This window comes from Pinus tabuliformis, chromosome 5_1 (assembly GCF_031772625.1).
Source record: "Pinus tabuliformis cultivar Carrire ecotype Pingquan chromosome 5_1, CPIR1, whole genome shotgun sequence".
NCBI classification, from domain to species: domain Eukaryota; kingdom Viridiplantae; phylum Streptophyta; class Pinopsida; order Pinales; family Pinaceae; genus Pinus; species Pinus tabuliformis.
Window position 1 is genome coordinate 425,337,540 of NC_142305.1, and position 12,088 is coordinate 425,349,627.

At 40.6% G+C, this 12,088-nt stretch overlaps 1 protein-coding gene across 4 annotated transcripts in view; it reads left to right on the forward strand.

Annotated features, from left to right (window-relative positions):
- The first annotated feature begins 317 nt into the window (after positions 1-317).
- LOC149165307 (pentatricopeptide repeat-containing protein At2g03880, mitochondrial-like) overlaps positions 318-12,088 on the forward strand; it is a 137,749-nt gene continuing 125,978 nt past the window's right edge. For 2 of the 4 annotated variants that reach the window (XM_089432279.1, XM_089432277.1), the window contains exon 1: positions 319-2,910. In XM_089432279.1, the coding sequence (XP_089288405.1) occupies positions 747-2,876 (2,130 nt within the window). In that variant the 5' untranslated portion in view covers positions 319-746 and the 3' untranslated portion in view covers positions 2,877-2,910. Of the gene's footprint in view, positions 2,921-12,088 lie in introns of all 4 variants that reach the window. The other 2 variants (XM_089432280.1, XM_089432278.1) reach the window with 2 other exon arrangements.

The following is a 12,088-nucleotide window of genomic DNA, read 5'->3' on the forward strand; positions in this document are numbered from 1 at the left end:
GTTTCTTGTTTATTGTTTAAGAAGTTAGATGCAGGACACGACGAAAACCAACGAATACGTTTTACATTTTACAGGACACGATGAAAAACGTTTTCGACACATTTTAAGGCCGTTTTGGTGTCCGACACGTAAAATACAGGACACGGAACCTTGGAAAACGTGCCTGTGACTTAAGTTGTGAGCAGAAGCTCACCCTGTGGCACTTGCATTGGTGAATGTTGAAAACTTTATGCACATGCATTAGGCAATGACTTCCAAACTCTTTGACCAGATGATCTTCCCAACTCAACTCTTCTATCACTGCACCGTTTCTTGTTTATTGTTTAAGAAGTTAGATAAACCACTTATTACATTACATCGTACCGTATAAAATAGCAGCCATTCTTTGGGATCTTATAACATTTACCTATCACTTCTGTCAAAAATAAAAAAATCCAAACCAGTAGGATGAATCTTATAGCATGAGAAAATTTACCAATTACACAACTGATGAAATGCAAATATAACGAAATCCTTTATAGCGAGTTTGCAGAAGAAATGGTGGATTCCAAACCAAATGAATGGATTCGGATTCTTATGCTCACTTGCTGAAGGAATGGTGGATTTCGTTCACATTAATAATCACTGTAGAGCGGAGGGAGGGAAATTATTAAACTCAATCTCAAAGGGAGAAAATTCTACTGATGAAATGCAAACCTTTGTAGTAAGTTTGCAGAAGCAATAATTGGCTCGTATATACCAAATGAATGGACTCGGATACTTATGCTCGCTTGCTGAAGGAATGCATCCGAAGGAAATCCCTGCTAGATGGCAGAAGGCTTCACAGCCATATTATCAAAAACGGCTGCAAGCGCGGCACATTTTTAGCGAACCATATTCTGGAAATGTACGCAATGTGCAGGAGTCTGAGGGATGCACGCCATATGTTTGACAAAATGGCTCAGAGAGATGAATTCACATGGAACAGGATGATTGCAGGATATGTCCAGTATGGTCGTTTAGAGGATGGACGCCAATTGTTTGACAAAATGCCCGAGCGGAGTGAAGTTTCCTGGAATACCATGATTGCAGGATATTCTCGGCACGGGCATGCCGACGAAGCCTACAAGATGTTTTGGCATATGCAGAGGGCAGGTATATGGCCAAACCAGTTCACGTTTGCTAGTGTTCTTAGCGCGTGCACTCGGTCACTGGGCGAGCGTGAAGGCAAACAGATTCACGCTGGTATTATCAGAAGTGGGTTTGAGTCAAATGTATTTGTGGCGGGTGCCCTTGTTGATTTGTATGCCAAATGTGAAAATATTGAGGATGCTTGGAACCTTTTTGAAAATATGTCCGAACGAGATGATGGACTGTGGAGTGTCATGATAGCCGGTTATGCCCGGCATGGCCAGAGTGAGGAAGCACTGAATCTCTTTTCTGAAATGCTGAGGTCAGGTACGAAGCCTAACCAGTTCATTTTTTCAAGCGCTCTGAGCACATGTGCCACTCTTTCGGCTACAAAATGGAGTACGAGTCTACATGGTTACATTGTGAAAGTTGGGTTTGAGTCAAATATCTTTATTGGAAATTCTCTTATTGATGTTTATGCAAAATGTGGAAGCATGGAGGATGTACACGCCGTGTTTGATAAAATGCCTGAACATGATGAAGTGTCTTGGAATGCAATGATTGGTGCATATGCCCAGAATGGAGATGGAGTGGAGGCTCTGAAGTTATTCCGTCAAATGGAATGGACAGAAATAACACCAGATCACTTTACTTTAGCTTCAGTTTTAAGTGCATGCGCCAGCCTAGCTGCTCTAGAGCACGGTAAGCATATTCATGGCAATATTATTAAAACTGGTTTTGGGTTTGATTTGTGTGTCAGCAGTGCTCTTGTTGACATGTATGCCAAATGTGGGAGCGTAGGGGATGCAAGAGAGGTGTTCAATGATATACCTGAACAAGACACAGTATCATGGACTGCTATGATAGGAGGATATGCCCAGAATGGCTGTCCAAAGGATGCATTTAAGCTATTTGAACTGATGCTAGGGACAACATCTAAGCCAAACCACGTTACATTTGTTGGTGTTCTCTCTGCTTGCAGCCATGCAGGCCTAGTGGAAGAAGGTTTTCAATACTATGATTCTATGATTCGAGATCACTGCATCACTCCAAGGGCTGATCATTATGGTTGTATGATTGATCTCCTTGGTCGTGCTGGGCGGCTGGGCGAGGCAGTGGATTTGATCAATAGTATGCCGTTTAAGCCTAATGCAGTTATATGGGGAGCATTGCTCAGTGCTTGCAGAATTCATGGAAATTTTGAGCTAGGAAAACTAGCAGCAGAGTACCTTCTTGAGTTGGAGCCAGATAATTCATCCACATATGTTCTGCTGTCAAACATCTATGCCACAGCTGGTAGGTGGGAAGAGGTAGCAAGGATGAGACAAATGATGAAAAGCAGGGGCATACAAAAGAAGCCAGGCTATAGTTGGATTGAGGTCAAGAACAGGGTGCATTCATTTATGGTTAATGACAGGTCCCATCCACAGACAGAGGAGATTTATACGACATTGGAGAGTCTGACAGAACAAATTAAGGAGGTAGGTTATAAGCCAGATACCAACTTTGTGTTGCATGATTTGGAGGAGGAGCACAAGGAAAATGTTCTCTGCTATCACAGTGAGAAGCTGGCCATTGCATTTGGGATTATTAGTACACCCCCAGGATCATCAATAAGAATTGTGAAAAACCTTCGGGCATGTGGTGATTGCCACAATGCCATAAAGTTCATCTCAAGGATTTCTTCAAGAGAAATTATTTTAAGGGATGTTAGCCGCTTTCATCATATCAAGAATGGGCTATGTTCTTGTGCAGATTATTGGTGAAACCAAGTAGAACAAATCGCCGCTGTCTAGGAAGGTAAATACAGGTAACTTTAGGGATTAAAAGTATTTATATTGACATTGAATTGGTGATTCCTATGGCATTGAAGTGCATGATCAAGTGATAAAACACATCTATTCATTAGAAACAAAGTATTTTGGTGGTGTCTCTTTTACATGTTTCCCTCGAATAGGTGAATTTTGTGGCATGATACTACCTGCCTAACTAATAAAGCATATAAATTCCTTGAAAACATAATATTTATTGGTGTGAAACTGATATATTTCTATCTAGCTAGATAGTTCTCTATTTCTTGCAATTCTCCTACAAGTGATAACATACTCACTATTATCAACTCTGGATCTTGTGTTGGACACCTAATCCGTTAGGGTTGGTGTGGAGGAATTCCAACAATTATTGGTAGTCCAAGTCCAAGGGTCACTGAAATATGTATTTATGTCTTTCATATTCTTAATTGAATGGATTCCACAATTATCTAAATCCACTGTCTATTTTCTTGTGTGTGATTTTACATGGTATCAGAGCAGGGGTATTCCTGCCCTGCTTAAATTTGAGTCTCAGTTGTGTGACCTTCCTCCACCATGAGTTTTGTGGCCATCTTAGAAATTAAATTTCCTTTATGCTCATTAGAACTGCCACGTTAGACCATTTTTATGTGTGCATGTCTATTCCATTGTTGTGCACCTTTGACATGGTATTCGTTGTTGTGCGCATGTCCAACTGACCTTTCAACAAGATTCATGTTTAGTTCTTTGTAAGTCGGAAGTTGTTTCTGTTTCTCTGCGTGGCTTGCAAAAATGCCTCTGCTCCCTCCATTTTTGAACGCCTTTTGGCGTATGGCCTTCCCTCTTCTTGTTGGCACATGGTTGTCTCTGCTTGAGATTGTTGGTTACACATCTCATATAGCACTTGGAACACAATGGGGGTTACACGCAGTGACGCTACAATCATTGGTAGCAATGGCTACACATAGTTTTATGCAAGTCGCCCTGCAGAAATATGAAGATGATGTCTTCTTCTAATATATAGTCGTCAATTTTTGGGCTGAATCACTTGTTTTTTCTTCCGTTAATTTTGCTTTGGCATCATCATTTAATCCATTGCTGTCTCAAGCGATTGTGTACTCGCCATCTATTCGGAGGTCGCTTGGATTGGAAGGGTTGTATGGAGTGTACATGAGCTTGGGGTTATGGGTTTCAACATGGTGGTGTGAATCCTGATGTTCTTGGGGTTTATGGGTCCCAAGCAGCTGCTCTACATGTTTTGAATGCATGTCTTTGAGCGTTTTGACAGCAGTGCTGGAAATCACGAAGAGCACATGGCCATCGACGTCTCTCATTCTATTTTCAATCAAACAACAATCTGCCAAGCGTGTTTTTTCAGCAATTGTGACGATATTCCCTTGATACAGTTGAAAACAGGGTTTCTGTTGGCACGCCTCCATCCAACATTTACCTACCCGCAAATATGATCTACACCTGGAGTTATGGGGTTATGTACCATTTAAGAAATCCCTGCTCCATTGGGTCATAAGCACTGAATCTTCTTCATTTTTCCATGCTTTGCTTTTCTCCAAGCTTTTGTTATATTCTTGGATTGGCAGCCCCCAACTGAATGACTGAATTTTTTTTGGTTTCGAGTCCTACCTTATTGCAGGGAGTGACCTGGGTTCAAGGGGCAACAGTATCAAAGTTTTATGCCAGTTTTTGTTGATACCAGCCTTTGCTCTTAGGATACGGGTCAAACTTGAATAACAATATAGTGTCTATTGGCTTTGTTGCACTAAATTTAGCGGAGGGAATAGAACCTCAGACAGTTGAAAAAGATAGAGGAAGATTGCTTAAATAAAATGTCACATAAAGGCCTTGCACAGGGATGAGATAAAGTGAAGGAGGTTGTGGACATCTCTGTGTAGATTGTCCTTCAAATTTGTTGTTTATGCGTGGTGGCTTCCAACGTTGAGAACATCTGAATTGGTGCTCTTTCCTTTTTGTTAAAGACTAAGGTGAAGAAATTTAGGGCTTGAATGTTATTTAAGAATATGTGAAGACACATTAAGCTTAACTTATCTTGACATATTCTCATTGTTCAAGCTGCATATTTATATAGTGTTAATATGGTTCGAGTGCATGCTAGGGCACATTGATTCAACAATTGAAGGTTGACACATGGTTTTTACGGAACCTTTCCTGGAAACTGTTACTAAAAGAGCCCAAATTTGAGAAGCAACTTCACTAACAACCTGTCTTTCGTTAGCTACAAGTTTTTGTTGAAGAATGTAACTAGGTTCAGTCTTCATAATGACCTTTGTAAAACACGACATTGTATATTTTGTATATTGAAAAGAAGAAAAATAATTTTATTTATTTATCAAAGCACGGGTTTCATTCTCAAGTCTAGGTCAAAGCATGTTCTTCATGCTTCTAGGGTCTTCTAGGTCAATACGGGATTTTTGTCATGTATTGTAGTCCCATTTGGACTCATTGTAACAAAAGAAAATAACTATTTTTTAGTCAAGAAAACAAAATTATCCTCCAAGACCAAGTCGGCCCCAACAATGATAACTTGGCCTAAAGAGGCCTATTCAACCCCTCCAAAAGGCTATAAATAAGGACTTCGACTCATTTGGATCACTTATCCAAGCAAGTTCGATTTGCAATAGTGAAGAAGAAGGAAGAGCGAGAAAGACAAGAAGAAGAGGAAGAAGTTGAAGAAGAAAGATCTCTTGAGAAACTCTCTTTTCTGTCCACACGTGTGAAGTTGTCTAGGGTTTCTGGACGAGTTGCAGGGGCTGAAATTGCAGACCTTGTTGTAGGGCCAAAACTCTAAGGTGAAGTTGCTTTGATCTTCGTTGACTTTGGAAGAGATCTTCTTGTTGGGTTGGCTAGGTGCTTGGGAGGAATTTTTCCTTAGGTCTTGAAAGTCTCATTTTGAATAGATTCTATAAGAAGAGAAGTATTCTTTCTGGGTTTTCGCCTTGGCTTGAAGCCTATATCTTGTGTACTTTGTCTCTTTGTGGTCTTCATTGTTTTGGTAATTGCTTGATGAACAAGAAATAAAAGTAATAAAAGGCCAACTAAAAATCACAAGTAATTATCAAGTAAGGAAAGTCAAACATAACATGAAAGATTCTTGATTTTCCAACAGTAACTGCTATAACAATGCTTCATTACTTGTTAAAATTTGTAAGCAGGCCAATGTGGGCATTGCCTCTTCCTCATTGGTTCATAGCCATGACCAATTTTTTAGTGTGTTTCTCATGGAGTTATTCATTGGGAGATTGACAAATTTGACATCATCTCTGGTTTTTAAAGGAAAAGTGCATTTTTGGTTGAAGGTAACACCCTCCATTTGCTAAGCTTGAGCTGGGGGAAATGGCTAGACTTGACGGATTATTAAAGTTATTGAGTACTCTAATCCTATCCATTGTTGACAACACAGTGAAAATCAACAAAGCCACTCTTTCTAGTATTAAAATTGATCCGGATTTAAACAAGAACGCAATAAAATACAGAGATAACCATAAACACAAAGATGCAGCGGAAATAATACTTCATTTCATTACTGTAAAATACTGAAATATGCTTACAACCAGAAATGGAAATAAACCAGCTAGGGCGATGGTAGCTTATCTCTAAGAAGAGATGTGCGGCTACATGCCTCTGAACTGTGTTACAATGAGGCTCGAAGGCCTATTTATTGTTGAGAAACAATGGAAAACCCTTCACATCCCGAAACCTAACCCTAGAAGATGAAACGCCAAATTGTGGGCCCCGTTTGGGTAAATTGGTACATCAATTTCCCGGGGTCGTAACTTTGGCATACGATCTCCGTTTGACGTGTACGATAGCTCGTTAGAAAGATCTATCCGAGTACTACCACTTTGGGAGGCAACATGGGTCCATGGACCCATGTTGCCCCAGATTCCCAAAAAAACGTCGTTTAGGGCCTCAAAACGGCTCCGGAAGTTCAGGACCCGAAAAACTGCTAAAAATAGTAAACTGTGCTACAATTTAGGAAACTGAAAAAGCTGAAAGAGACAGTTGTGGGGGTCCAAATGGGATAGGTGGGTGGCCACCAACATCCACCTGGATCATTCCTCCCCCCTTAGGAAGCAATGGTCCCCATTGCGTTGAGTTCATCCCTGAGATGAGGAAGCTTCTGCTGAGCTGGGTCTCTGGTGAGCTGTTCTGCAATCTCTGCTGTGACCAGAAATGGTGGGAAGCATGGTCGGCGATGGTCCACATTGAACACTTGGTGCAAGCGAAGGAATGGAGGAATGCTGTGCTTCAAAGCATTGTTGCTCGTAGCCTTGGTACTGGTGTAAGGACCATGTCGGAGTCGCTTGAGTTTCTGATGGGTTTTGGTAAGGCGTTCTCTCTGCAGATGTAACCAAACTTTGTCGCCCACCTGAAACTTGTGTGGTACCCCTGTGGGTGAGGAGAAGTTGTTCCTGTGTCTTGTCATGACTGTATCCCTTTGCTGCTGCTGCTGCATGGAGGAACCCTTCGCGGGGGTCATGGATGTGATGGCAATCTTCCCCTTACTTTGGGAGTGAACCAGACAGATGAATTTCCTGGTCTGTGATATGAGCTTGCTGCCTTTTTTGGTAGTGATCAAAGATGTGGCGGTAGGTGGGGCTACCTCCGGTATCCTGTATAATGAATCATTCAAAGAAATAATGACAGCACGAGGCCTTGACTCATACACAGCATGTCGCCTCCACAAGTATGGCTGGCCTAATAATACATCACAAACATCCAGAGGTGTAACATCACACAATACCTCGTCTGTGAAGGGCTTGATGCTGTAGGGAAGGCGGCATTGCTGGCGAACTTTGATATCTCGTCCTTCGTGAAGCCACCCGATACTGTACGGCTGTGGGTGTGGTGTAGTCGGTAGGCCCAACCGCTTCACGACCTTTGCTGAAACGAGGTTCTTTTGGCTGCCACTGTCGACAATGAATTGTAGCGGCGAACCCTTCACCCACATCTGTGAGTGGAAAAGACGCTCCCCTTCCTCTGGATTTTCGGGCTCATCTTTCTGGATCTTGGCGGTGGCAACAGTGGCACTGGGATCTGCATCAATGATCTGCTTCCCTTTGCCATTCCCCTTGTCGGGTTCTGGCTCAGGGTCAGAACATGCATCTGATTCAAAAGCCTTCAACTCAGCCACCAGCGACTGCTTGGTCCGACACTCACTTGTGTTATGAGTGGGACTCTTGTGGAACTCACACCACTTCCCTATGTCCTTTGGCTTCATGGTGTTGTTCTTTTCTTGCGGCTTTGACGGGTTGTCTTGGGTCACCCCGCCTTAGGTTTGTCCTTTGGGCTTCGGATTTGCAGATCCAAAGTCTCGCTTCTTCTGTTTGAACTTTTGCTCAATTTTGACAGCGTATCGGTATGCTGTGCTGAGTGAGGAGATGTTCAAGAACCCCATCTCTTCCTGGATGTATCTGTGTAGGCAGCCACGATATTTGAGTACCAGATGCAGCTCAGAATCTTTGATACCCAACTGTGTGCGAAGGGTATGAAAAATGTTTGTGAACTCCGGCACATCTTGGTCTCGTCCCTGCCGCAGTGTGGTCCATTTGATGTATTTGTCCTCATAGCTTCCGACAGGGTAGTACTGCTCCTTGATGGCATCCCCGAAGTCATTCCAAGTGGGTGCGGCTGAAAATAGTGAGCCTGTACTTCCATCCTTCTGCGCGCAGTAGGTTTCCCACCAGTCCTTGATGTGGGGGGCTGCTTTGAGAAGAGCGAAAACAATCTTTTCCCGATTTGAAAATTCATGAACAGAAAAATACCCATCTAGCAGATTTAACCATTTATCTACGACATCTGCGTCTATTTGACCCTCGAAGATGGGGATTTCAAAATTAACTTGTACCTTAAACGGTGTGGCGTTTCCAGAGTCGCTGTTGGAAGCCGATGCGTCGCCTCTGGGTAGCCGCTGAAGGATTTGCGCAAAGCTATCCATCATCGCGTTCCTTTGCCGCTCGAGTGCTTCTTCGAGCAAGATTTTGATAGGATCTCCTACCCCCTCGTCTTTCTTCTCATCCGCCATGGGAGGCCGTCGGGATTTGCGAGGCTGGTCTTGCAAAGGTTCGACCAGTTCAAGCCCTAACTCCTTATATCCCAACCTCGTTGGGGACATGCAAAGAAAAACAGAGAAAAAGCAGACCGCTCTGATACCACTGATTCGGATTTAAACATGAACGCAATAAAATACAGAGATAACCATAAACACAAAGATGCAATGGGAATAATACTTCATTTCATTACTGTAAAATACTGAAATATGCTTACAACCAGAAATGGAAATAAACCAGCTAGGGCGATGGTAGCTTATCTCTAAGAAGAGATGTGCGGCTACATGCCTCTGAACTGTTCTGAACTGTGTTACAATGAGGCTCGAAGGCCTATTTATTGTTGAGAAACAATGGAAAACCCTTCACATCCCGAAACCTAACCCTAGAAGATGAAATGCCAAATTGTGGGCCCCGTTTGGGTAAATTGGTACATCAATTTCCCGGGGTCGTAACTTTGGCATACGATCTCCGTTTGACGTGTACGATAGCTCGTTAGAAAGATCTATCCGAGTACTACCACTTTGGGAGGCAACATGGGTCCATGGACCCATGTTGCCCCAGATTCCCAAAAAAAACGTTGTTTAGGGCCTCAAAAAGGCTCCGGAAGTTCAGGACCCGAAAAACTGCTAAAAATAGTAAACTGTGCTACAATTTAGGAAACTGAAAAAGCTGAAAGAGAGTTGTGGGGGTCCAAATGGGATAGGTGGGTGGCCACCAACATCCACCTGGATCAAAAATCTATCTACAACATGCAGAGGAAAAGATTGAGTTTCTTCAACTTGAGTCACAACTACAAGAAGATGAGCTACAACAAAAGAGTCATCATTATGAACTGGTTTTTGTTCAGAACAATTCTTTGTTTGAAGTTGACTCCCATCAGCATCCATAAATTAATCAGATCAATGAGCCCATTTCGAGAGCATATTTGCATGAAGATACGGAGGTTCAGGTTGCACTTCCCAAGCCCATCATTCGATATTGGGAAGAACTTGTCAGTAACAAACACAAAACTGGTCTTGGATATGACAAGGATGTGTCCTTTCATATTCCAGACTACTCTAAACCCATCAAGTTTCAAAATGCTTGGTTTCTTCAGGACAATTCATCTTCACATGCTCAACATCATGCTCATCTTTCGTAGCCACTATGTTAGAGTGTTAAATGCCAACATTGTGATTGGGTTGGCCATGTGAAAGATTAGTGTTTTGATCTTCACCCTTGTAAGCATTGTGGAAAACACACTCATCATTCAGACAAATGCTCTAGACATAAGACTCCTGCAAGAGAAAAGATTCACCTTGGATGGATCGCTTCTTGGCAATGGTCTTCAACAACCAAGAAGATATATCGGTCATACCTCAGAGTTTATTCTTGGGAATTGACACATCTTGCAGTGAGATATCTTCATCTTCTCACCTTGTATCTGACAGGGGGGGAATTGATGATCAACTACCAGATTCGAAGAAATATGAAGCGAGCCTAAGCCATAGCGTGAACTAGACCCAACTGCTAGAGCCTAGAGCAAGAGTTAGCCATAACTAGATTCAATGTTGTAGTTAGAGACAAAGTCATGCTCCATGAGCATGTTTTGGTTGGTGGCCAACCTTAAACCACCATTGGGAGAAGACTTCAGTTAGCACCACATCAATTTGTGGTCGTCTTCAAACCATCATTAGGGAGCACTTCCACTTCGCAAAAGACTTCAACTTCTAGCCAAATTTGGAATTGTTATAAGAATTGTTTCGAGCTTTAGCTCCAGAGTTGGTGGTTAGCCTTAAACCACTACTGTTAGAAACTTCCGGTTCTTCTACCTCATTTGGTTTGTGGTCCTTTATATACCATTATTTCATAGAGCACATCCAACCATTGGTTATTACACATCTTTGTAATTTAACTCTCTTCTTGGACTCATGCACCCCTTCAGATTAAGGGGTGGATGTTGGACACTTAATTCGTTAGGGTTTGTGTGGAGGAATTCCAACAATTATTTGAAGTTCAAGAGAACTCTTGGAAGATGAAAACCAAGGGTCATTGAAATATGTGTTTGTGTGTATCATATTCTTAGTCGAATGGATTCCACGATTATCTAAATCCACTATCTATTTTCTTGTGTGCGATTTTAACATCTTGTATGAACATGGATCTTCTCAAGTGATGATGATACTATAAAATTAGAATAACTATGTTCATCTATTTTTAAGACAGGTTTTCGGCGATAATCACATCAGAATTCATTTGTTGACGCGTTCCGAACCAACAAGTGTGGTTTATCGTCAGGACAAGATGAAGAAACAGATCCAGGCATAGGTTAAATAGAGAGACACATCATTCAAATTTCAAACGGCTAGAAAAAAACAGCTATAATTCACTGCAGGGAATGGGTACAATTGACAAGGCAACATCTATATTTCACTAGTCCAGGGGTTAGGGAAATTTTAGTTAATTCATTAATTAGTTAGTTAGATATATTTATTTATTTAATTTCATATGCACCTAAATATATCTAAATGAAAATTTTGAATTAGGAATAATAAACGAAATAATTAATTACCCTCATTTTTCTTTACTACTAATAATAAAAATTAAATAAACTTATAGTAATATAGTGAATAAAATATTATGTTTTTTCAATAAATAACTAATTAGTTAATTAATTGGTTAATTTTATTTTCGGTCATATTTTTTATTACCAAATAGGAATAATATTCTAAAAAATAGATGAACCCATAACGGTTCTAACCTATGAGGTGTTATGGTATAAACTAGAATAAATTAATAAATAAAGGATTATTAATTACTAAATAAATTAGATAACTCTTTTATTCAAATTAATTATTTATATTAAATGAAGGAAAAATATTAAGGGAACAATAAGGATTAAACCTAAATGATAATCAATTAATTAGTTAATTCGTTATCTAAAATAAAAGATCATAATTTTAAACTTATTTATTTATATATCAAATTATTAAGTAGAAATATACTAAAATTTTATTTAGAACCTAAACTTAGAGATTAAATAAATAATAAGGGAGTTTTTATTATCCTCTTATTTACAACAATAAAAATAAGTAAATTTAAATGATAAAAAGGCAAGAAAAG